The 25,197-nt window shown below is 38.6% G+C and overlaps 3 protein-coding genes and 1 long non-coding RNA gene across 4 annotated transcripts in view; 2 read left to right on the forward strand and 2 right to left on the reverse strand.

The window, feature by feature from the left end:
* The first annotated feature begins 7 nt into the window (after positions 1 to 7).
* Positions 8 to 3,248, forward strand: ALKBH4 (alkB homolog 4, lysine demethylase). Its single transcript, XM_053456827.1, has 3 exons — positions 8 to 151; positions 1,414 to 1,608; positions 2,098 to 3,248. Exons 1-3 carry the CDS (start codon positions 38 to 40, stop codon positions 2,737 to 2,739), a joined length of 951 nt encoding a protein of 316 aa, XP_053312802.1. The 5' UTR covers positions 8 to 37; the 3' UTR covers positions 2,740 to 3,248.
* A 586-nt stretch (positions 3,249 to 3,834) lies between these two features.
* Positions 3,835 to 4,156, forward strand: LOC128474586 (uncharacterized). The gene is made up of 2 exons (XR_008346367.1): positions 3,835 to 3,916; positions 3,967 to 4,156. It is a non-coding gene; the product is annotated as an uncharacterized LOC128474586 (long non-coding RNA).
* Positions 4,157 to 6,568: 2,412 nt separating this feature from the next.
* On the reverse strand, positions 6,569 to 10,867 carry PRKRIP1 (PRKR interacting protein 1). The gene is made up of 6 exons (XM_053457141.1): positions 10,716 to 10,867; positions 9,519 to 9,597; positions 8,903 to 9,003; positions 8,084 to 8,169; positions 7,539 to 7,594; positions 6,569 to 6,723 (listed from the first exon to the last, which is right to left on the reverse strand). The coding sequence occupies exons 1-6, from the start codon at positions 10,836 to 10,838 to the stop codon at positions 6,659 to 6,661; spliced, it is 510 nt and encodes a 169-aa protein (XP_053313116.1). The 5' UTR covers positions 10,839 to 10,867; the 3' UTR covers positions 6,569 to 6,658.
* A 7,858-nt stretch (positions 10,868 to 18,725) lies between these two features.
* SH2B2 (SH2B adaptor protein 2) overlaps positions 18,726 to 25,197 on the reverse strand; it is a 37,345-nt gene continuing 30,873 nt past the window's right edge. The window contains exons 6-9 of the mRNA XM_053457144.1: positions 24,655 to 24,840; positions 24,186 to 24,379; positions 23,603 to 23,774; positions 18,726 to 19,268 (exon numbers count right to left, since the gene is read on the reverse strand). Coding sequence (XP_053313119.1) covers positions 18,970 to 19,268; positions 23,603 to 23,774; positions 24,186 to 24,379; positions 24,655 to 24,840 — 851 coding nt within the window. The 3' untranslated portion in view covers positions 18,726 to 18,969. The remainder of the gene's footprint in view (positions 19,269 to 23,602; positions 23,775 to 24,185; positions 24,380 to 24,654; positions 24,841 to 25,197) is intronic.

Below are 25,197 nucleotides of genomic sequence, written 5' to 3' on the forward strand. Positions count from 1 at the left end.
CGGAAGTGTCTGGTACCGGGTTTTGAAACTGATCTGCATGGCTGTAGTGGGAAACAGCGGGGGTCATGGCTGTGCCTGTAAAGGTGTTCGGTCTTGTTTGCTTTGTGAATCGGTGAATGACGGAGTGGTTCTGCAGATGGAACGAAACAGGGTAATGTTTAAAACCAGATTTACAAGCACTGGGGCTTCGTGCTGAGAGTAGGTTTCACGTGTCATCGTTTTAATAGACGTACAGGTCATGTTCGCCCTTTAGACAAGGCTATTGCAAATGAAAGGGTGGACACTTTTAATGTGTTTTGTGACTGTGTAAGCGATTGATAGCTGTAATGTAGTTTTTCAACTTTTAAGGTTGTGTTGGAGTGGCATGGTAAAAATAGCCCTGGCACTTTAAAATTCACAGTTCAGTGTCCTTTTACATGCCTACTATAGAAGAAAGCCTACATGTATTTTTGTTTTCTCAATTATCCTCGCCTTGCCCGCTACCCGCATTTTTACACTACACATGCAAACCTGGTTTAGAAGCAGATGCAAAGTCCAAAAAAGGATCACATTAAAATAAGATAGGTCTCCCTGTGTTAGTGGATAAAGGATCCCAGATAAGGGGGCCCTGGTTGCACCTATGGGTAATGCACTACTCCATATAGAACTCGCCAGCGAAACCTGGTTTAGAAGCAGCATTAAATTGTTAGATTTGCGTTTACGTGTAGAATATGAAAATATGTATCTGTCTCAATGTGGACAGAAGGCTTTTATTCCACCTGTGTGTTTGCCGACTGCTATGAGACTGAATGAAATAAATTCCTGAGCTGTATTACTCTCTATAAAATCAGTTTTTTGCAAACTCTTTTTCTACCCCCCCCCCAGCCTTACAAGGGCAGCCAACTAATCAACAGCCTCCAAAGAACAGTAAATTGGGGGTAACTTTAACGGGCAGTTTGCTGACCCTAACAGCCTCGTAAAAGAAGCATATTAAAGCCAATCAGTGGCAGGATAGCATAACAGATTCTAATATTATATTTTCCACAGGAAGGTTGAATCACATAAAACAGTGCTATATTTCATTTGAAATCAGCCCATTTGTGTCTGATTTTAAACATTCCCTGAGAAACCGTCAATGGGGAAAAAAAATATATATGTATATTTTTTTTTTCTTTTTTTTTTTCTTTCTAATGGTATATTTAGTTGTAAAAATGGTAAAGTTGGCTTGTGTAATGGCACCTTTTTAATTTCATTTCTTTTCAGTAGTTTGTGATAGACTTTAGTCGGCTAACGTACTTGCAGACCTAAACATAAATAAAAAAAAAAAAAAAACCTTGTAATCAGTTATCCAGTATTTTATATTTGCTTCATTTCTGATGTTTATGTATTTGATGGCACTTTTAATATCTTCTGTGTGCATGTATTGTTTTTCAGGCACATTCATTTATCTACAGTCCCAATAAAGGTATGGCTCTTGGAATAGAAAACACAGATTCCGCTGGTTGGTGGATTCCGTTCCCAGGTGTCTGTCTGATACAAGATTTTGTGACACAGGAAGAGGAAAAAGAGATGGTCCATCTAATGGATCAAGAAGAGTGGAAGCCTTCCCAGTCTGGTCGGAGAAAGCAGGTGAAGTAATCTTGCTGATTTTACTTTACATGATACAGGGCCAACCAAGCTCTTCCTGCAGCAGAAGCTTTCGGGTTGTGCCTTTATAATATATAGGAAGTGAAGGAGTTGAAACTGCATCTTTTTTTGTTTTGAAGACCCCCTGTGTGACCCTCAGTTAGAAAAACTACTGCTGGACCCATGGTGCTGGCAGCATAGTTCAGGGTTGTACCAAACTGGTGCCCTGCAGATTAGGTTTCTGTGTCAAATGGAGTTAGGGTTAAGTATTTTTGTTAAATATAAATATCTTTAAAAAAAAAAAAATGTGACAGGCTTGATTATGGTAAGACTTTTTTTGTAGTTGGATAATGGAGCAAATAATAACCAAAGCTATGCATTGCATCCTTACTGCAAATGAAAACATTTTATATGCAGACCGGCACCCAAATAAATAAGATTATTTCTATATAAAAATATATTATTGAATTTTTAAATATTTTATTTTTGCAGGATTTTGGTCCAAAGGTGAACTTTAAGAAACAAAAGCTAAAAGTTGGCAACTTCTCCGGTCTTCCGAGTTTTAGTCAAAGACTGTGGCACAGGATGAAGGAATATGCTGTTCTTGAAGGATTTTTGCCAGTTGAACAGTGTAACCTTGATTACCATTCAGACAGAGGATCTGCTATTGACCCACACTTTGATGATTCTTGGCTCTGGGGGGAGCGACTAGTTAGTTTAAATCTGCTATCAAATACAGTACTCACCATGACAACTGATTCTGTAGACAGCATCCAGTTAATGGCTACTGGAGAAGGAACTCAATCAAGTGCCATCATAGACTTGAAACCTAATAATTTCCACCATACAGACGTTCCGGGTTCTTCATTTTTTGATGATGAATCCCAAACAAAGTTAGTGCCGTGCAGTGATGTGGAAGTAGCTATATGTTTGCCACGGAGATCTTTGGTAGTTTTATATGGCGAGGCACGTTTTAAATGGAAACATGCTATACATCGCAAACACATTAAGGACCGCAGAATCTGTTGCACATTCAGGGAATTGTCAGAAGAATTTAGCCCTGGTGGCAAAGAAGAGACGCTTGGACTAACATTGCTTCAAGTAGCGCTTGGCTTTCAGGGAAAGTCAGCATAAAAGGAATGAAACTATGCAGTGCTGTTTTTAAGGAGGTGATTTGCAGCTATGCTCCCAGAGTTTTAACAAAATTGAAAGATAGTGTTTGTGATCTTGCTAGATAATGTTGCAGTTAAAGTATTGTTCAGTGAAGACTGCGGTGGGGCATCAATTGGTTATAGGTCAAAAAAGGTATTGGTTGGCATGATTTCTGAATCTTACTGTAGAGAAAAGACGTCTCAAAATGTTATCGTATTTCCCCAAGTATAAGACGCTCCCATGTATAAGACGCACCTTAATTTTGGGGGCCGAAATTTTAAAAAATATATATTACATAAAGTTATTGTACTGGCTGGCTAGGTAGGATATGGGTGTGAATTATGTTAGCTGCTAGCAATTGTTAGCAATTGCACTCCTACATGCACATCACTTTCAGCCTCCCTGTGCCCCCTACACACCGTCCATGCTACTGGGTTCCTGTGTTGCCGCGACGGATCAAGAGGCGCTGCTGAGCAACACAGGTCCCCCTTTCCTGTCCCCTTTCCAGTAAAAAAAAAAAAAAAAAAAAAAAAATCTACCACTACTGTATAAGGTTCACCCAATTTTTAGACCCCAAATTTTTCTAAAAAAGGTGCGTCTTATACATGGGGAAATACGGTATGTTCAAAATATTGCCAGAAGGCAGCTGCATGGTGAGTAAAACAGCCAAATGGTAAAATCCAGCTAGGGGTGTACAGAGGCAGCGATACCAATGGAAACCAAGCTAGAACTGTAAATATGATTTAGGTTTTATTTTTAATGTCTCTATTTTCAACTGAAAAAGTCGCAGTTTGCTTCCATACAGGTGCTCCTCACTTTAAGATATTTCAACTTTACCATGATAGCAGTGCACATTCAGTACATTTACTTGATTACCCAAGGATGGTACAGGTATGGTACATCTAGCGATATATGACTGACTATAAATTCAATTTACGATGGGTTCATCAGAACGTAACTCCATTGTAAGTCCAGGTGTACCGTATTATATAAAAGTTGAAAAACCTGAGAGCAGTCTCTCCTGTCTGTATTAACTATGCTTGGAAAATTATGTATGAACTGGAATAATGTTAGTTAGTGCTGCTGGTTTGGCCAAACACATCTCCTGCACGTCATATAGCAAGTTGGTGTGGAAATGGGGCAAATGCCTATGAGGGGGGTTCTAAACTCATATCATACATGCGCAATGTGCTAGAAAAACAAGGATAGCAACTTTAAGACTATAAGAGGCCTTGCCATCAATGATGAATTCCACTTTGGACTTAAATGGTTATTAATTCCAAGGCGCATATCAAATAATTGTGTGCATTTATGTTTTAATGTTTTTTTTTTTAAGTTATGTAATTGTTTTATTGTAGTCTTTTACCTATTTGAAATAAAATATAATTTATGTAATAAATCATGGCAAAATAAGATGCATCATTCTACCAATAGTTGTATGCTTGTTGAACCAATGCCTTATATAGTATATGAAAAATCTGCTTATACGTCAGCTTTAAAGCAAAAAATGAAAGCATAAAAGTGGTGGCAGATTGGACAATGCACATTGAAGATGGTTTTGTTTAAGTAAGCAGACACCCGATTCATAAATATTTGTAAAAATAAGACACGAGGGACTGATTGAACATCATGCACTTGGCAAAAAAGGATCTTTTGTATCAGAAGGTATACCATACTTCCTGGGCTCTAGCTTTGGTTCTTTAGCAACCTGTGCTTGAGCCCCTAGCACTGCAGATTGCTTACAACCAATTTTTTCCTCATTAAACTTTTCACAAATATCTATGGGCGAAGCAGTCTGTGTAACTCTTCCATATGGCACAAAAGAAAATAAAAGCTGCATTTTTTGTGAAGAAAAAATTGTGTAGAGATAAAAACTGGGATTCCGTGTAGCCAGGAAGGTGACATTTAGCCTTTGTGTCCAGTGCTTATATTTAAATTTTTACTGTCCAGAGTTTAACCCATTGTTCATGGTTTATATTTGTCATTAGCTAACAAATGTAACTGAAGTCTCATAAAGCAATTTGATAGACTAACGTTGCTTTTTCATGTACGTTCAAACCATTGTTACCACTGGGGTACAACAGCAGAACTTGATTTCCATGAACTGCATTATTTATAGTATTTCTGTTCCCTATTTTTGTCTTGGTAGCCTTATAGCAGTGCTTCCCACCTTGCGAGCGGCTGTAGTAGTCTCCGGTGCAATTGGAGGGAGTTGAAAGCATTAAGAAAGAACAACATTTTGAAAAACTGTTCATAAATGTTTCATCTGTTGTGTAACAGAGGTAACATTGTAGTGATTACTTTATTTTCCAAATAAACACAGAATGCAAGTTATAACTATAATCCACTGCTTCCCAAAGTGAGTGATAATGCTCCCTCGGGGGTGGTGGAATGACCCAGGTAGCTTTTTCTGTGGGTCACTGAGTCATTTTTTTTCTGAAATGGGGCAGTAAGTTTGGGACCCTTTGCCTTATAGCTTAAAAAAAAAAAAAAAAAAAAAGTAGCGTGTGTTTTGGATCACAGCAACTTTACTTTTAGGTAATACTTTGTTTCCAGAAAGCCATGCCCTGATAATAAAATACTTAGTTGTTTCAAAGTTCTTCAAGAAGCACAAGTTACTTCTCTTGGACACTGATGGCATCAGGTGGGTGGTTTTGTCAATACTAGTTAATCATTTCAGGTGGGATCTGGAGCTACAACTTTTATAACATGTAAATTATAAAATACAGAGTGGACTGCAGCTGTGACTTAGTTTATACTCTTCTATAAGACCGCAGTTCAAGCTTTGTACTAGAACCACACTATGCGTAATCCATATTGTGCTGACAAATGCACCCTAGTATTTTATTTAATTATATAATGACCTATAAATGTTAACACATATAAATCAATTGCATTATGTATACATGCACAAAGGGTACTTCGGGGATAAAATGCATTAATCCACATGGACCTTATGACTACCTGATTGCATTGCTTTACAGTATAAATAAATGCACAGTTTTAAAAATACAGGTTGCACTACCCCTGTGCAGTCCATTACAATATCTACCAGCATGTAAAATGTGTTACATTCACAAAATAAAAAATAGATCTTTATTTCTTTTGTTGGATCACAAAACATTTTGCAGTACCTTTTTTAATATTCATGAGTGCATATATATATATATATATATATATATATATAATTACACATAATTTTGATAGATTAGCAGATGGTATGCATTATTTCTTCAACAATGTTCCACTACCAATATCATAAAGGAAAGACACAAATAGCACAAACTTGAGCTTTTGTTCAGATTTGTGACTGGGAATTTTGATCAGACAGGGTAAAGTTCCACTCGAAGTTCATTTGCAGTACTATAGTTGGACCCTGTCCAGGTCAGCTTTCCATTTTCCACTGTTTGTTTGATGCTACAACATGGGTAGAACCTTGTAATACATACCATGGGTTATCTTCAAACTGGTGCTATGTTCTGCTCTCAGAGAGGCTTCCAAGTCATAAGAACAAGCTTCTCACAGAGGCTCATCAGTAGGATAGTACTTGCATGAGACATAGAAATAAACTATAACATTACTACTTACAATACTTTTTATGACATATTTCATACTGTATATATTCCTTAGAAACATGACAACTAAAAGTATATAAATGTATGCTGGGAGTTCCCCCTTAATAAGTGTGTACGTATGTATGAACAAAGGATTTTTTTTTGCCACATCACGCTAGTTTTATATAAAGTCTTAAACAAAGTCCTGAATATTTATCAATGTGTTTCATATCATTTGTCAATCATGCCTATTCGCATTACACACAATGCAGGCTTTTAGTCTCCATAATTTAAATGGTCGGTAAATCCTAGATATTGTCTATCTCTGCTCTCGGCCAAGGTGGTCATTAATTATCTTCAGGATCTGAACCTCCGTCATCACTTGCTTCAGGAGAATTTTCTGATTTTGTATCTAAATGTTAAGAGAACAAATTCAATTTAATTTAATAAAATAAAAAATAAAAACCACCAAATTCTGCTATCTTAGTTGACTAGATTTTGTTGTTTTTCAACTAGAAGACAATAGGCCAGGTGTGTTACCTGCCTGCAAGCCTATGTCCCACAGCAATTAGCAATCTGTTTCACAGTGTTGATTAGCTGTCTCAAAAAAATAAATGTTGAACCAATATTTCAATTCAGCACCAGCTGGCAGAAGATCATTACAAACCCCCAGGTGGATTAAACACCCATTCCTTTTCTTTCTACCCCTCTTACATAAAGGGACAGTCCAGTCAGCATATGCACTTTAATGAATACGATAGCTGTGTGGCCCGTTTACATTTTTGTGTTTTGCACTCACATTTTGACACTCGCTTCCAGAGCTAGGAATGCTGCAAGCAGGGGTCTGTTCAGATACCTAGGCACATGTATGGAAAGTGCCGCCACTGAATTTAATGTCACTGTTTGCTTCAAGCAATAGAGTCCAAAAGGATGTGTCCACCATGACACCAACTGGTTTTATTTGACCATTTATTAAAAAGTAGTAAAACATTGAGGCATGTCAGCAACACCGATTAGGCTTAGGAAGCAATTGTCTATCGCTTCCTAAACACTGTTTTAGCCGGTTAGGCGCCCATTTTTTTTTTTCCAGGGGAGGACTTTCCTTCCATTATCCACGGCCAGCCTCACTTGTGATGCTTCCGTGGATCCTGCAAAGCCGGATGTAGTTGTGCATTGAATAACAATAAAAAAAAAATAAAAATAAAAAATAAAAACAGAAATACAAACCCTTTTCTCCTGTTTTGACCTTCTTAGCTAATTTCTTCTTCTCTTTTAATTTTTGCCTAGAAAACAAATAAATGAAATTACACAGAAAATTTATGCAATGCAAAAACAAAAAAAAAAATGAAAAATCAACATCTTAGCTGATACTGTTCTCTGAACTTCAAGAAAAGAAAAATTATACAAAAGAACCAATTCACATTAAAATGCATTATCCATTCTCAAAAAATGTTAAGTGGGACCCCAAGAATAAGAACCATGTACACACATTTTAACATACATACACTTGCTGATATCAATTTAAAATCAATGTGATCAACCGTGATCTAAAAAAAGTGGAACTCCAGTAGAAAGAAAAAAATACCAGTTTAATGTCATACCTGTTTCTTCTGTACTTTGCAGCTGATTTTTTAAGATGCTTACTTACATATGTTGCATCTCCCATAGGGTGCTATTTTAAAAAACGTTTTCAGATCTACACATTACAACGGTAGCTATTTGATTAAACATGGTTATGTCCCTTACAATATGTTAGATGTAATAATAAATACCTTTTCAATCTGCGCTTTGCTGTTTTTGATTCTTCCATCATTTTGTTCTCCATTAGCTTTCTTTGAAACTCTTCATCTAACTTTTGCTGCAATTGTGTAACATATCTTAGCATATAATGTACTTGTACTTTATCATCAAAGAGATAAAAGAGTATATGTAAGGAAAAAAGGTATAGTGTACAGATAACCCAGTATCAGATTACATTACCACTGCCACTTCTGCATAAGAAATGTTTAAAGGAAAACATTTCTAGAGACATTAAAGTCTGAAAGCAATGGACTTCAGTGGAAGGAGCCACAGTCAATTTCAACAAGTCATACTAATTTGTTTAAACTGTGATCAATCGTCTTAGAGAAAATGCGCCACGTCAGTCTGCTTCCTCATAGATGATGAGCTATATGAATGCATGGAAAATATCAACATCCCAGAGTAAGCGCAAGAAACGTTTCTCGCCATTTATTTTTCACACAAGCCTCAGCAGAGTGTCAAAATCTACCCATATAGCCACAAACAAGGCTACTACAATAAGTGGTTGTTGATAACCATCTCAATATCTGCAAGCAGTAAGTGATGGTTCCCCAGAGAAAGCAGATGGTAACTTCTAAAGTACAAGATGCTTTAACGAAAAAAAAAAAAAATTTGGAAAACAAAAATAAGCTTTGGCTTACTTAAAAGAAGTTTAGTCGCACTAAATATGTCGTTTTTTTTTTAAATGACAAAAATATGTTTCTACCACTTCTGAGATTTGAGATTTCAAAATTACCTAATTCTGGTTAAATTGTGAATTTAACAGCACTAGAAAAATATGCGCAAACAACCTTCTCGGAAATGGTATCCAGAAACTCCTGCCTCTGGTACTCCCTGCGACGAAGATGTCGATACACATGAAACTCACCACTTCCTGCCCCAGCACTGGAACCTGGAAAAGTTCAATAAGTGAGTAACAGACAATGTAACAGTTGAGACCAAGTAAAAAGAGAATAAGTTGCCCACCATCGTCTTATTAGTTCACCAGAACAGCAGTGCTACCACTACTTCAACTGGATTCACTAAAAAAGAATATTGGATCAATTTGAATCTCCACTCAGCTCCATCACATTGATTTACTTCGTTCTTAATGAAGCTAGGCAACACATGAATCCTCAGTGAGTCAAACCATACCAGTGGCATAACAATTGTAAACCAGTAGCTTGAGAACAATATATATTCACCTTAACACATGCAAGCAATTCAGCCCCACATCAAGATGCTACTCCATTAGTACTAATTTTGCTACCTGTGATAACAGGTTCACCTAAGAAGCAAAATTATTTATTATATTGTAAAGTGCTAAGCGCATTGGTTGATGTTTCATAACATCATTTATATGCTTACAAATAGTACATACCAGTGCTAACAACTATGAAATGAATACAATGCAGAGTAAATCATTACCCATGACATCTCTGACGAATTCTGGAGCAGATCGTGGGGTCCATTCTCTCGGTCCTTCGGGTATTGGAACAGTTTTGTCCTGCAAAGGAAAAACAAGATGTAACCCTCTTTAAAATTAAAATTTTTAAAACTTCCCATTACAAGGAAAGTTTTGCTCTGCCATGAAACACAAAAAAGTCACTGCTAAAATGTAAATGTGTGGTGTGTAGTTTTGGACAAAGGCACCAGGACACAACATGCTTGTCTAGAAGTGCAATGTTTACACATGATTGCAACTTGGGGGAAAATATAGTTGATTACAGTTAAAGTGGAACTCCCATTTTTTGTTATAACTAATATTAGATTAAAATTAGGTTTTCTTTTAAAAACAGTCTAGTTTTTGCATATTATGTTCTCAGTCAGTATCATGTTATCAATGTGCACATATTCTAGCTGTTATCTTAGCACAGTCTACCAAGACAAATACTGAATTATCATATTGCTTCTGGTATACACCAGAGAGGCACAGTCTGTCACCCAGCGAGGAGCTTGAACAGAGAAGGTCTTCCAAAATATCACACGACCAACTACAACGGCAGCCTACAGGTCTGTAGATAAAGGAAGTTTATTGGAAGAAAATAAAAAAAAAAGTCATCAATCCTAAACTACATTACAGTGAAGAGAAAGATATTCCTACAGGATATCCACGGTTTCTTACTTTTGGGAAATGTAATCCACTTTTGTGATTATTGATTATATATTGATTTAACATATTAATGTTTTCATGTCTCTTCAATATCAGCAATGACAGGCTGGTATATCATTATATTTCCAGAATGCAAAGGAAACTCCACATTCACGGCAATTATTTAGCAAAAAGTATTACTTGTCTGTAATGCTCATCATTGTATGCTCTCTGCATAAGAACAATTAAGGCAATGCTGCTTCTCATGAAGAAAAAAAGGCTTTAAATGATTAGAATTAATCATTTGTTTCCGTAACAAACGTGTCTCTTATTAAGCATTTGGTTTTGAAGGAGGAAGGAAACGTGTGGCGGAGGCTCAAAAAACTGCATTCGATTACGTTTTATTTTAAAATACATATTAAGTATGCGTAAACTTTAATACAATCCCGCACCGATGCTTCTCTGACATACTCCTAAACCTGGGATCCCAAGCCGTAAGCAAACCCTCCTTAAACATAATGCCAAAGTCTTACAGGATTCCTCATTAGCCGCTCTAACTTCAGCCTTTGCTCGTCGGTTGCATTTTTCGGGATAACCAGGGGCTGGGGGTCTTTTTTAGGTCGCACGGGTTTGGAAACAGCAGGATCGGCAGCCATAGTCCACGCCACTTCTGTTGTTTACACCGGCGCATGCTGATTACGTAACTAATACTGCGCCTCAGCAGTAGTCAATGAATGGGCGGGAACCTACTCTTGTTGATGGCGGCAGTTTTGCTTCTAGTTTATATGTGCAGTAAGGGGGTCCTCGGCGTGATTAATTAACACTTGCACGTTTTTTAAGAATAGTATGTCCTTCGTTGTTACATTTAGAAGGTATTTTAGCAAGAGCACTAGGGTTCATTTCTTCAAAAGTTCTTCTTTTGTAGGAGGTCAGAATTTTTGGTGGGTGTTGTACAGTCCTAAACATCACAACGGTGTGTATAGAAACAGCAGGGAATGTGGCCACGCATCGTATAAATAAAGTGCATCATTCTTTAAGTGCCTTGGTTGCATAAATAGCTACCAACAGGTGAAAAAGTCCCATAAAATGAGTCTAAAGACCCAGCATACCAAATAAAACAAAAGTCTCTGGTTGCCTACTTCTGATGTTGGGATGAATTGCATAAATATATTGTATGTGTATTGTATGTGGACAGCTGTTTTATATTTTCTTCTCTCGTTTAGTTATATATTGTTGTTTTTGTCGGGACAAGAAGCGCTTTTAACCCCTTCAGTCCCAGGGGTTTTTGGTACCTCAGGTCCTGGAGCAATTTTGCCATTTTTTGCGGTAAGTCGGTTCAGCGATTATTCTCTTTTCCTGTGAATAGTGTACCCATGTAAGCTATATCTTGTTTTTTCAAGGAGAGATAGAGCTTTCTTTTGATACCATAGTTAGCTGAATATTTAGGATGAGAAATTTAGTAAAAACTAGCGAAAATTAGAAAAAACACCTACTTTTTTTTATAAATTTTCCCTTGAAATCCTCACAAAATTAGGTAAAGCGATGAAAAATTCCCTCCAAGTTTATCAATTCAGGTATCCTGATTTCAGAAATACCTAATTTATATAGATTTTCCACACTTTCCCAGCACTAATAGGGAACATACTATAAGGCAGGGGCGTCCAACATGCGGCCCGCGTAAGATCGGCAGCCAGGGCAGTATGGGGTCTGCACTTACAGCCACCCTGTACCAGCATGTACTGGCTGACTTGGCATGATAGGAGTGTGATTGCTAACAGCAATCACAGTCCCATAATGCCTAGGTTCTAGCATTTACTGGATGGATGTGTAAGTGCTGGAACCTAGGCATGATGGGACTGATTGCTGTTAGCAATCACACTGCTATCATGCCAAGTCAGCCAGTACATGCTGAAACCTGGCTAGCTGCCCCCCTTGTGTATTGATGCTGCCAGCAGTATGGGGTCTGCACATCACTTACAGCCACCCTGTGCCAGCGTGTATTGGCTGACTTGGCATGATAGGAGTGTGATTGCTAACAGCAATCACAGTCCCATCATGCCTAGGTTCCAGCATTTACTGGATGGATGTGTAAGTGCTGGAACCTAGGCATGATGGGACTGTGACTACTGTTAGCAATCACACTCCTATCATGCCAAGTCAGCCAGTACATGCTGAAACCTAGCTAGCTGCCCCCCTTGTGTAGTGATGCTGCCAGCGGTATGGGGTCTGCACATCACTTACAGCCACCCTGTACCAGCATGTACTGGCTGACTTGGCATGATAGGAGTGTGATTGCTAACAGCAATCACAGCGAGCACAGTCCCATCATGCCTAGGTACCAGCATTTACTGGTTGCCTGGGTTGCCAGCATTTACTGGTTGCCAAGTCATATTGCTAATTTTGTCCAGTTGTGTGTTACCTACTTTTATTAAAAATGTGAGTTTTTATTATTATTTTTAAAGGTGGGGGCCATTTTCGGTTTTGGCTAAGTGAACCCTGAATGTTTTGGTCCAGAATTTTCATTTTAGTTCATCCCTAGAATAAATCTAGGGAATCCTGAATTTGTAGTCGCAAAACTTTCTAGGCCCAGAAATCAGTGAGAGGAAGAGTAAAGGTTTTGTGTCATTTTACTTTATTTTAATCTGCATATTTTATTAAAGGCCATATTTTTTGTCACAGTGAAAAATGAGTGCGGCCCGCGCACGTATACAATTCTGATGAAGTGGCCCACTGCAGAAAAAACTTGGACACCCCTGCTTAACGTGTTTGGGGGTTGTGAACGGGGGGGGGCAGGAGGGTTGTACTGAGAAGGTGTTGTGTTAGAGCAATGGGATGTAAGGTTTTTTTTCTTTTCTTATTATTTTTATCTTTTTTATGTATAATTTTTTTATTAGATTTTTTTTATTTTTTTTTATATATCTATATATATTTTTTAAATGGTTAGAGGTCCTCTTTGGGACCTCTTGAACATGTTATTAATGCCAGTGATGTCACAATGACATCACTTAGCTCACTTTATTGTTTTTTTTTAAAATTATTATTTATTGCATTATTTTAGTGATTTATTTATTTTGAATCACTAACCTTTTTTTACTTCGTTTTGTGTTTCAGCATGTGAGGAGAGTGAGAAACATGGTTTCTCACTCTCCCCCCTGCGATCCCCCTGCACTGATGATACTGTGATATCTATGCAAGTCCCCACAGACTTGCATAGCGATCGCAGTGTCTGTGCCTCATCGGAGGGAGCCGATATCCCAGCAGGGTCTGGACAGACCCTGCAGGGGATATCCTGTCCTCCGATGACCTTCTGGGTGACGTCAGCAGTGACGCGACCCGGAAGGGAATGCCCGAAGCTGTTACATCAGATCGGACAGCAGAAAGCCAGGGATGCTGGCTTCTGCTGTCAGGGTGGAGTCCAGGCTGCGAGTTTCATGCCTTGACTACCATTAGGGTCAGGATAAACTGACCGTTGCTATTGATCGTTGGTTGGCTAAAGCCACTCTTGCTATAAATTAATTTTTTAAATCATGGTTTTGGATTGCAGTATTGGCTATGGATCTTGTCACGGACTGACAAGGGACCTCAGGTTGTCCCTCTCCACCAAGAGCGACTTCTCCCTTCAGGACAATAATTCCCCGCAATCCGTCGGCAATATCCCCAAGCAAAGTAAAAGGGTATCGCTATCCAGTGCCCAAATAACCAGGCAAGACTAGTCTTTAAGTACAACAAGAGGAGAACTGATTTATTTTAGACACAGACGGCTGGATATATCCAGCAAAACAGACATTAACATACTGGGATACAAACCGCCCCCTTAATCTGCATCCCAGAGACAACAGGGGCAGTAACGGGATTAACAAAACAAAAGGACACAGACACCACTAAAATAAGGAATACACAATGTCTTGATTAGATTATCTCCCAGACCTTAGCGTGCTGTGTGTAAACGGTTAGGAAATAAGGCAATAACAAAATACTTTTTTATTAATACCACATAAAAGGATAACATTAACTTAGTAGGGTGACTCTAGGAACCGTCACAGTCCCAAAATGCAGGAACCCCAAATCTGTTTCCGAGCTCCACAGTCTTTAGAGTCTCTTGTGATTTGGATAACATGGCACTCCTTACCAGGGCCCGTAGTCTGTAGGAAGGAGGCTGGCACTCAGTCCCCTCCAGGAGCCCATGGCACGGAGGCTTCCGTGACAGATCTAAAGGAACATATCTCCCCAATGTGGGGGTTAACATTGAGTTGATTGCACGCCATTATTTAACAATCTTACAGCAGGACCACGAGACATGAAAATATATACCAACCTACCCACACTTTTTCCAACAGAAATTCGAGGGACAAACAGTAATCTTACACAATTGAGCAGGAGTGAAATACAAACTATGGAGAGTTTTATGGAGGTATGCTCCTTATGGTTAACACATATGGATATGCTCACTGTAGCCTCCTATATCTCTTGTTATTCTTCCATCCTTAAGGTGGAACCGGAATCCCTTTCCAATCTGGCCATTTATAGAAGATGAGGGCTCCCTCCAGAATTCATCCGTGAAGTGTAAAAAGTGTAAATTTGCAATTTGCTCACTGGAGAAGGCAGACATGAGTGTTCCGTGCAGTTCCCCCCAACTTGATTCCCTGGTGGTCTACAAAACTCCCCAGTTGCATAAAATGAAAATGTATTAAGTTGTTTAAAAATATTTGGCACTCAAACCTGCGGTGAAGGATCTGTTTCGTAACAGCGGGGTAAGAGTGGTAATTGATAAGTTTTCGTTTAACAGCCACCTTATTCCACATTTCCATGGAATGACATTTGCTGGGACAGGCTAAATCAGGGCTCGACAAATCCCAGGCGCCAGGTCGCCATGGCGACAGAGAATTTTGTCCTGGCGCCTAGGTTTTGTCAGCCTCTTACATCCAGAAAAAAATGTGGATGTAAGAGGCTGAGTCACCACACGGGGGGGCGCTGCTGCTGCTGTCTGCCCAGGAGTCTGGGCAGACAGCACAGCCACTCCGAGCCCGCCCCCGAGCCTGAGATCACTCCCACGGAGTGAGCCTGTAGGCTGAAAACGCGTTTTCAGCTGCCACAGGCAGCTTCAGGGAAGGGGGTTGTGTGTTGACACAACACCCCCCAAGCTGCCTGATCGCTCCATGAGAGCGACAGTGCAGCGTTAACCCCTTCAATGCCGCGGCATTTAGGGGTTAATTCCCGTTTTGTACGGGGTTAATTCCCGTTTTGTACGGGGCTCTGCTGCTGGTGGTCTGCCAGGCAGACCAGCAACAGCAAAAACGAGCCCCCACAAGCCCTGTGATGACTCCTGTAGGCATGGAAGCCTACAGCAGTCATCAGAGACCCCCCCCCTGCAATGGCTGGTCTATAGACCAGCAATTTGAGTCCCAGCTGCCAGAGGCAGCTTCAGGGACAGGGTGAGAGGGTTCTTTGGTCTCCCCGTGAGTGTGGAGACCAGCCCCAATACCCCCTGCTGCCTGATCGCTCCCTGAGAGCGACAGTGCAGCGTTAACCCCTTCAATGCCACAATTGTGTATGACACATTCGTGGCATTGCAGGGGTTAACATTTGTCCCCACAAGCTTGTGGGGACTAAATATCAGTCAATGCTGTGCTCCAATGGAACATCAGCATTGAAAGGGTTAAAAAAAATAATTTAAAAAAAAAAACAGCACTGACCTGAAAGTCCAGGGTGCTTCCAGGTCAAATGCTGTGAGTTTAGTAAGTGGGCTGATGATCAGATCACTCCTGACCAACTGTTAGTTTAAAAAAATCCTGGCTCCTAACTTTTTTACCTGGCGCCGAGATTCACAACAAATTTGTCAAGCCCTGGGCTAAATGCATAAGTCGTTGATATTCAGGCATCCATATTTATTGGCTCAATATATTGTGTAGAAGCAGAAGGCTATGCTCCATATCTACCCATCTTTCAGTCACTTTAGGAACATGAAGCTGTTGAGTTAATGAGCGCTGGGAAAAAAATATTAAATAAAGTTTGGGAGACCTAATCCTCCAAATCTATGCACCCTAGGCCTATGTAAAACCCTTCCTCTGAAGTGAAGAGGGTACAGTTTGAAATATGTACAAACATTTCAGAAGATTCATCTTAATAGAGATGACCCTGCCTAACCACGAGATATCAAAATCCTTCCACCTTTTAAGCTTCTCTTCTGCTTTTTTAACAATGGGATAAATGTATATATAGAACTCCAATATGAAAGGCTTTTTTTAAATACTATTATTTTGATCATATCTAATTTACTATAAGAAAAATATAGTAAGAATTGAAAAAATCCTTTTTATGACTTTTATTTGAAAAATCTTTTACTTGTCTACAAAAGCAAAGTAGATTTTAATATTTGTAGAGTTTATAGAAATCGGGTGTTTTTGTTTTTTGTATTCTACTTGAGGTGTAAATTTACAGGTCCTGGTATATGTCACTGCAGTATGCATAATATAAAACTGAGTAACTTTCTATGAGTTAACACATCCTACATACTGCAATGCACCGCTTTACATGTTTTGTTCAGTTACATGTAAATGCATTTGTTTTCCAGAAAAGATAGTCACCATAGTAGGTGATGCATTGGGAGCACATTCTGCCCCTTGACTGTCAACCCATCATATATGAAAGGGACAATCTAATGTACCCGACACCCCCACTATAGAATAATGCACATGAAAGGACTCTGTGCGCACTTTAATATGCATTCTTCCAATTCTTGAATCTGTCAGTCAGTGGCAGGAAAATGCCCCTGTAGAAATCAGCGGGGTGACACTTTACACATGCTGGAGCTGTAAGTATATCATGTGCAGGGAGATGTGTTCAAAGAAACACATCTTGTGTAAGGAGTTTATCTAGGGAGGTGACAAAAGGGACAAATGCATTTCCAGAATCCCTGTTGCAAAACGGCCAACACAAAAATTTAAAGGGACCTTGCAGCTATTATATGCATAAGTGCCCCTTATATATATATATATATATATATATATATATAAATATATATATATATATATATATATATATATATATATATATACAGGTTTACATATGGCATACGATGTAGGTCTTGAAAAATATTTCAGTGTCATGATTGGTTAAATTATCAGTCCTGTTTGTGGTATGGTTACTGTTTTAATGAGGTTACTATTTTTCATTTTAGTTTGAAATGGTCTGATAAAATTCTCATCATCAACGGTGGATAGTAAGCAATGCTCTAGGCCAGAAACTAAAAACTATTAAGGCAAACATGTCAAATCTCTAGGAAGTACCTTTATTTAAATTGTACCGTTTACTTATGAAAGCTTAATACAGCATATAAAGTGTAACAAATATGTGTAATATTTTCAGAGATCTGATAGATATGATCTGTGTCATAAAACTAAGTTAATTATTCCATTTATTATAAAAATTACAGGTCTATAAATCGTTTTGCTTTTGAGATCTGTTTTTAAATAATGTCGTACGAACGTATCTTTAATCCTCTGGCATTAATCCAGAGTTTGTGTACAAACAAAGTGTTATTTACCCACCCCCAAAAACAAAATACATGCAACTTGTTTGTTAAATATATTTGTGTGGGTCTATACATACACACATACATGCAACATTTTTTTCAAATTTTTTCTTGGACAATTACATATAAATGTAAATTGATCACAAATTCCTGGACATAATGGTTTCTTCTTTATTATATTTTATAGTAAACAAAAACGGTGCACTAAAGGAAAGAAGTACAAATATCCATTGTTACAAAAACACATTTTCTTTCATATAGTGTATTTTGGCAGTTTCTTTTTAAATGTAACATTCAAACTACAACACAAACATTTATATGCCCAGTCTACGTTTACCGTTTTGTTTTTGTTTTTTTAAGAAAAAATAATGCAGCAACACACTTTTATATGTAAAGGTGCATTTCTTGTTGGATAAAATTCAACTCATCATATTATGATTGGAATTTCCACTCTGTCATACGCTAAACATTTGTGTATGCATTATTCTGTAATTTCCAGAAAAAAAAAAAAAAAAACTCTATAAAACCTTATAAATTATTCCTGTTTTACACCTAAAAAACAAAACAATAAATAATATAGCCCAACTGGGAACAATTTATTTGCAGTTGTGTAGACCTATAAGGTAGTTATTTTCTCAGGCAGCATTCATTTCTTAATGGTTGATTTTGTGCTACATATATTCTAACCGAAAATGGCAAGTAGTTATATTCTTCTCCACACTTGAGAGGACTCACTCTGGCTTTCTGGTTGGGAATGGGTAGAAGGCAACAGACGGTGGAAGTTTGTGTTTTGAGGAGCACTGTTCGGGTTGCAAACAACCTTTAGGGTTGAAACACAGCTTGAAGTTGTGTGTTTCTAAAATAGCAAAACAAAATAAGGTAAAGCCTGGTAATGAACCTCAGTCTTGTCGAGATTCCTTGTGGGAGGATGCAGAGGTGACATCACAAAAGAAAGCAATGCCTCATGCCTAAGCACTTCACGTAGGTGCAATGGTATTTTGCCACAAACCCAGATCATGAATGTGGAGTGGCCGTCAGGTCAGGGTATTATAAATGTCACTATCAGGGATGTTTTATTAAACAGGCAATTTTGATAATTATGGCACCTCATAAAGAAGTACATTGGTAGGTAAAAAATGTGAATTCTGGCTACTGCAGAAGCTAACTCAATATACCTTGGTTGTATTAAATGCAGACCATAGGTTGTGAATTCAAAACAGGCACAGCTGCAGTGCTGTGAATCATATCTGAGTTATTTAGTAAAAAGAATACTGGTTCTCTACAGCTCTGGTCCTGCTTCGAGATCCATCGCTTTCATGGTAATCTTCTGTGCTTCCATTTGAGGATTCTAACAAGAGCTCTGCACTGTTACTGCGGCTTTGAGCTCCAAGAGTCCCTTCCACTCTGTGATATGCTGGATGTGTGGATGAAGCCAAACTTTCAGGAGGAACCCCTGGTTGAATACTACTCGCACCAGAGCTTGAGAAGTAGTGTTGAGAATGATTTTCGGTCCTACAGCCTTGTTGTAATCCCATGTTTGAGGAAGGCGCAGAGTCTATTGGGAAAAAAGAGGAACATTTAAAGGTGTTAAATATGTTTGTGTGTGTCTATATATACACACACATAATCTATATGTGATTTATAGACTGAGATGGCCTATTACCATGACAGATACAACTAAAGTTTACACCAGTCATCTGAAGAAAAAACAAGTTTGCCAGTTAACATCTGGCTGTCTGTCATTTGAGATATTTTGAGTGACATTTTGAAAGATACATGGACTAGCCTTTTTGTGAACACAAGAACTACTGAGCAACAGTTATATTTATACTGTATAACGTGGTCAATCATTGATTGGGAAGTCAATCTTAAAAAGGTAAAGACTCTTCTAAATCTAAATTGATTTTGGTTAACAGTACTGTTCAGGAAAGTGTGCTTCAGGGAATGAAGGATGAATGACTACCAAATTTGTAGCGTAATTGATAGCATAATATTACAGTTAAACCATTAGTAAATGAGGCCGGGGTTGCTGTTTATTGCCTAAATGAATTAGATCTGGCAAAATGTTTTACTTCCCAGCATCAGCACACGTAGACAGTGCTCCTGATATAATACTGAGACTTTTTTTTTTTTTACTATATGTGTGGGTTGTTGTTTTTGTTTTTGCTTCTTTACTTTTGCTTCAGTTTTTCTTTTATAGGATAAGTGCCACTGCTGGAATATTGGACACATTTTTATAGTTTTTTTTAAAAAATATTTTCTATTTGTTTTCATTTTTGGACTGATCTCAGTGCTACATCGCTACAGAAACTCTTGGGATCTCTCTTGTATCATGGGGACTATGTGATGTCAAGATGACATCACTAGAATTATTTTTAAAATGATTACTTTTTTATTTAAATTTTTAGTAGTGTTTTTTGTGTGCAATCTGGAGGCAGGGCGTGATCTTAGGTTCCAGCAGGATTTGGACAGATCTTACAAAGTCTCTATTACTCCTCTTAGTGCTTACAGCTTTGTCAGCATTGACACAGCCTGAAAAGAATGCCCAATCATATTATCTGGCACACAGACCACACGATGTTACACTGAAGTTGTCAGCACAGAGCTGACTCCTGCTGACGGCATTGAGTTCTTTAGACGGCCTGATCAGCAGGGATATCAGTCCACAAATGCCAAAAACATTGGATGCACTATTAACATTTAATATGTCAGTTAAACACTGTGTCCAGAATATAATTATTATACATGTCATATTCTAATCTCATTATATATAATACTTACATTTCAAAACAATTTCAACTAATTCACGTAAAACATTTATAATTCCAATTTAACAGCATTAAAAAGGCTACTTTTTAAACCTCAAGATGCTCAATTTTAATTTTTACTTTGGATGCACAGAAGAACTGAAGTTGTTAATGCAATTTTTATATATTGTCTACATGTTTGTATATAGGCAGAATTACATACCGTATTGGCTCTGATATAGGCCGCCCCCGTATATAGGCCGCACCCTAAAAGTTTGGTGCTTTTTAAAAGAAAAAGTTTTTTTCCCCCCCACCGAGATATGCTGCCACTCTGTCCCCCCCCCGAGATATGCTGCCACTCTGTCCCCCCCGAGATATGCTGCCACTCTGCTCCCCCCCGAGATATGCTGCCACTCTGTCCCTCCCCCCCAACCTATGCTGCCACTCTGTCTCCCCCCCCCGACTTACCAGAGCAGACTCCCGGGTGTCTTGCGGGGCCGGAGGGGGACATCTATACACATCGTGTATACAACTCCCGGTGCCAGCACTCAGCGGAAGTGCCGGCACCGGAAGTTGTATACGCGTATTGCGTAGATGTCTTCCGCCGGCCCTGCAAGACACCCGGGAGTCTGCTCTGGTAAGTCGGGGGGGGGGTGTAAAATGAATCATGCGGACGTTCACCGGCAGCGGCGCATCGCCGCTGCCGGTGAACGTCCACGCGATGCGCTTAGACAACCTCCCGTGCCGGCACTCCCCCCGTGGGAAGTGCTGACACGGGAGGCTGTCTGAGCGTATCAGACAGTAGGATACAGGTCCCCTGCACCGCTGCGGGGGATCTGTATCCTGACCCCGCTGCCTGCCTGGCGTCGGGCGCTAGACCCCGAATATAGGCCGCACCCCCACTTTAAAGACTTAAAGTGGGGGAAAAAAGTGCTGCCTATATTCGGGCCAATACGGTAAATAGAGATAGAGACTAGAAACCAAAATGGCTTACAGGACTAACTATATTTCCATATATGTCGGTATGTGTACTTACACATACCAGAGACAAATTGTATGCATACTTATACTTGTATGTCATTATCTGTATGTCAGTCTTAAATAGTGCCCACTATATTCTCCAAAACCACAATGCCTGATCAGAAGAGATTTTCAGAATGATTGAGTTGAATATTGCATATGCATATTATAAACAAAAGTCTCTGGTATTTGGATCTGTTCATCCTCACTGAATTTTTCCATGGTGTAAACTATATATTTTATATGTATATAATTTATATGTGGCCTCCTCTGGTTTTCTTGTAAGAGAAATCCTCGTCTCCTTGATATATGTCACAAGAGATGGGGTTCCATTCAGAGATCCATCTAAATATCAATTGGTGTTAGGTAAAAAAACCAACAACAAGGTTTGTAATTCAACTAAAAAGAGGTTTGCAACTGTAAAGTCTATACTATAAACAGCTTACTTAAAAAAGGCAAGGCTCGAATACAGGGCTTTTAGCCTTCTGATTTAATCAGTATTTTATGTTATGTGTATCCATAGGTTAGGTCTGTGAAGAAGGACCTGCCCTGCTGGTCCTGGGGACAGATCTATTCAGGTTGATATATGGTGCCACCCTGGGAGGTATGATAAATTAATGTCCCACAGGCATTAATGTAAACAAATATGGTAGAATCCTAGTCATAAGCTATAGTTACAAATATGTAAGGTTTGAAGTATGTTTTGTTATCTGGTAAGTTTCATGCTCATTACTATATACCTTAACTACAAGAGATGCCTGGAACTGTCAAGTGAAAGTATCAATAAGTGTACTCTAGATTGTAAGCTCGCAAGAGCAGGGCCCTCTTCTCCTTTGCACCAGTTTGTTATTGTATGTTTTTCTAAATTGTTCTACTGACTGTAACAGCTCTGCGGAATCTGCTGGCGATTTATAAATAAATGTAATGCAACGTAATGTACTTTGCTGGATTCTTGTTAAGTAATCCTTGATTGTATTTATGTTTAAACTTTGTGCACATATATGTACAGTTGATTGCTATGTAATCTATGACGGTTTATGGTATCTTAATGTGATGTCCCTCTCACCCTTACCTGGTCTCCCCCCCTGTCCTCCGTCACTGCAGGCCTTCCAAAAGCTCCGCGATTAGTAGCGGTATCTACCCACGATCGCAGCCTAAAGTTTCAGCAAACTACAGGGAGGACTGGTATTGCCCAGATTCCTGTTCTTCTCTGCTCACCTTGCTTCAGACCCTTTTTTTTTTTGATTCTCTGTTATTTGACCTTTGGCTCTCCTATTGGATTACCCCGCTTGTCTGTTTCCTGACCCTAGCTTGGACTACCCTTTTCTCTGATCGCCGCGGGCCCCTGACCTATTGGATTGTTCCTGACATCGTTTTGGAATATCCTCTGCTTCTACGCTCCAAACTTAATCCTGACACTTAATATGTAATGAATTTCCTCTTTAAATAAAATATTTTTTAAAAACCAACAAATACATTAACAGGAAACAACCTCAACTAAGTAATTCAGTTGGGTTCGCCAAGGATTAGCTTTTCTTAAATTGATACATTTTAGAATTATCTAGAATTTCTAAGAAATCGTTAGACAGACCTAAGCTAATTTTATGTGCCACAGAAAGGTAAAACTAACATCCTGAATATGCACAGGAGACAGTTCCACTAAGTAAGAAAGCATACCCTGAACCATCTGAGAACTGCTTAAAGCAGCCAATCAGTGGATAAAAAAACATTCTCACTGAAATCAATTGGAAGTTTTTCTGCACAGGGGTCTGAACAGGACCCCATCTGCAGCGTTCACCATTCCCGTTATGGAATTTTTGTTTTCTTATGTCTAGAGGACGGTTAGAGTTTGGGTTAAAAAAGTAATGGGAAAAAATGAAATGTTTAGTCAACCTTAGGCCACCTATGTAACCACCTGAAAATCTCAAACACCAAGGCATGTGTCTTATGAGTTTGTGTAATATTCTTTTTAGGCAGTACAATTCAGCGAGCAGTTTTTACCTTTGATATATGACAGTATACCTTATAATAGCCAACTCATTGTTTCATTTTTACCCATAGAATAAACTCCCAGTTTTAAACAAATGTAACAAAAATGCAACCAAAGAAGAATTTATCTCACCAGATGAGGGATAATGAGCAACAACATAGCTGCGTAAAGTAATGTCAGCAGAGCCGCCAGATTCCAGGGGTATGGGATGAGAGTGAAAGTGCTTCAGCATGTCGAAAATGGTTTGAAACCACAGATGCTGCACATGGCATTGGCCATTTTCATTGAGAGATAATCTCAGATGCTGCCAGAAAAAAATGAGATGTTTACCTTACAGACAACTATCATGGCTTTTAACATATCTCATTTATTTAAAAAAAGTCATACACTGTACATTTTGCAATTTCTTTTGAGATGTTTGGTTTGAAGTAAGGGACTAAGGTACGTTTCAATTGATTTTCTGTCATAATGTCATCTTCTCTCATCCCTAAATGATCAAGTCAGCCACCAAAGAGGGACAGTTACCTAATAAAATTAAGGACTAATTTAATTGGGATTATCTGAACCCCATGGCTGCTCCCAGTGTCCCAGTGAGTTACTAATCACAACACCGTGGTGCTTCTCTGTGATACCCTTTTGAAAAAGGGGACTGCTGTATGTGATTTAGAAACATAGGTTTATTTATAAGATGAATGTCTACATTCAGGATACTTGCCTTTGCTTTGCCTTCAAAGTTAAAAGTCAGTACATATTCCCCTGGACGTGTTTCACTTTGACGAATGACAAAAAGTCCATGACTCCGAGCTCCACCAGAAAGCACAAGTTGAGCCGCTTTAATACGAGATAAAGTTCCATGGAACCAAGGGAAATCTAACAAATTTATATTGACTTCTTTGTCACCTTCTTCACCTAAAACCACAAAATAAAACCAAACACTTTAATTTCCCACTGTAATATATAAATACACTTAAAAGGTATGTTTTTCTTTACATATTGTTAAAGGTTTTGTGGCTAGTGACTTGGTAATTCACATTTATAAAAATGATCCAGAATGTAAAAGTATTTGTACTTTATCAATGTTTTCATAAGATACTGTAAAGCATCAAACCCAAAGGATGCATCAGCGGACCCATGGTTCTGGCAACTAAAAGTTTGTAATACACTCATACATTTGTGTAAGTTACCTGCGGCATGGTTAGAAGGTGGAGATTCCAAGGTCTGCAGAAAATTCTCTAGTGGAATGTGCACAAGATGATCTGCAGAAGCCTGTTCCCTGTTTCTTCCCTGAGAAGGTAAAGCAGGTGGAGGAAGAGAGACAGCAGATGTGGAAGTAATATCATGACCTCCTGCTTCCAGGGGACGGTATACACCTGCAAAAGATAAAATATTTTCTTTCAGTTCTTTTTTTTGCAACGTGTACATAGTTATATTTTACCATCTGCTGGCTCTTCGGTTATAAATCAAAATGATTCACTCAGCCTTGGATAACCTATTTAAAGGGACTTGTGTAAATATAACATGAACAATAAGCAGGGGTTATTTTTTTGTTTGCTTTGTTGTTTTGTAAAATGGTAGGTTCACAAGCATACAAACAACTTAATCAAATGCCTGCAGCTATATGACTACACACATCCATTATGAAAACACAATATATAAAATCAGTAAGTCCCTGCCCGGGACTTAAATTAAAACATTGTTTTTTTGTTGTTGTTGGTTTTTTTAAACTT

This window comes from Spea bombifrons, chromosome 2 (assembly GCF_027358695.1).
Source record: "Spea bombifrons isolate aSpeBom1 chromosome 2, aSpeBom1.2.pri, whole genome shotgun sequence".
Lineage (NCBI taxonomy): Eukaryota > Metazoa > Chordata > Amphibia > Anura > Pelobatidae > Spea > Spea bombifrons.

Excerpts from the sequence above, each read along its gene's own strand:
- PRKRIP1 (XM_053457141.1), bottom strand. The coding sequence starts at position 10,838 with ATGGCTGCCGATCCTGCTGTTTCCAAACCCGTGCGACCTAAAAAAGAC. Across the intron at positions 9,598-10,715 it reads AGCGGCTAATGAGGAATCCT|GACAAAACTGTTCCAATACC; the intron begins GTAAGACTTTGG and ends TTTCCTTTGCAG. Across the intron at positions 9,004-9,518 it reads ATTCGTCAGAGATGTCATGG|GTTCCAGTGCTGGGGCAGGA; the intron begins GTAATGATTTAC and ends GAACTTTTCCAG.
- ALKBH4 (XM_053456827.1), top strand. The coding sequence starts at position 38 with ATGGCTGTAGTGGGAAACAGCGGGGGTCATGGCTGTGCCTGTAAAGGT. Across the intron at positions 152-1,413 it reads TGCAGATGGAACGAAACAGG|GCACATTCATTTATCTACAG; the intron begins GTAATGTTTAAA and ends ATTGTTTTTCAG. Across the intron at positions 1,609-2,097 it reads AGTCTGGTCGGAGAAAGCAG|GATTTTGGTCCAAAGGTGAA; the intron begins GTGAAGTAATCT and ends TTATTTTTGCAG.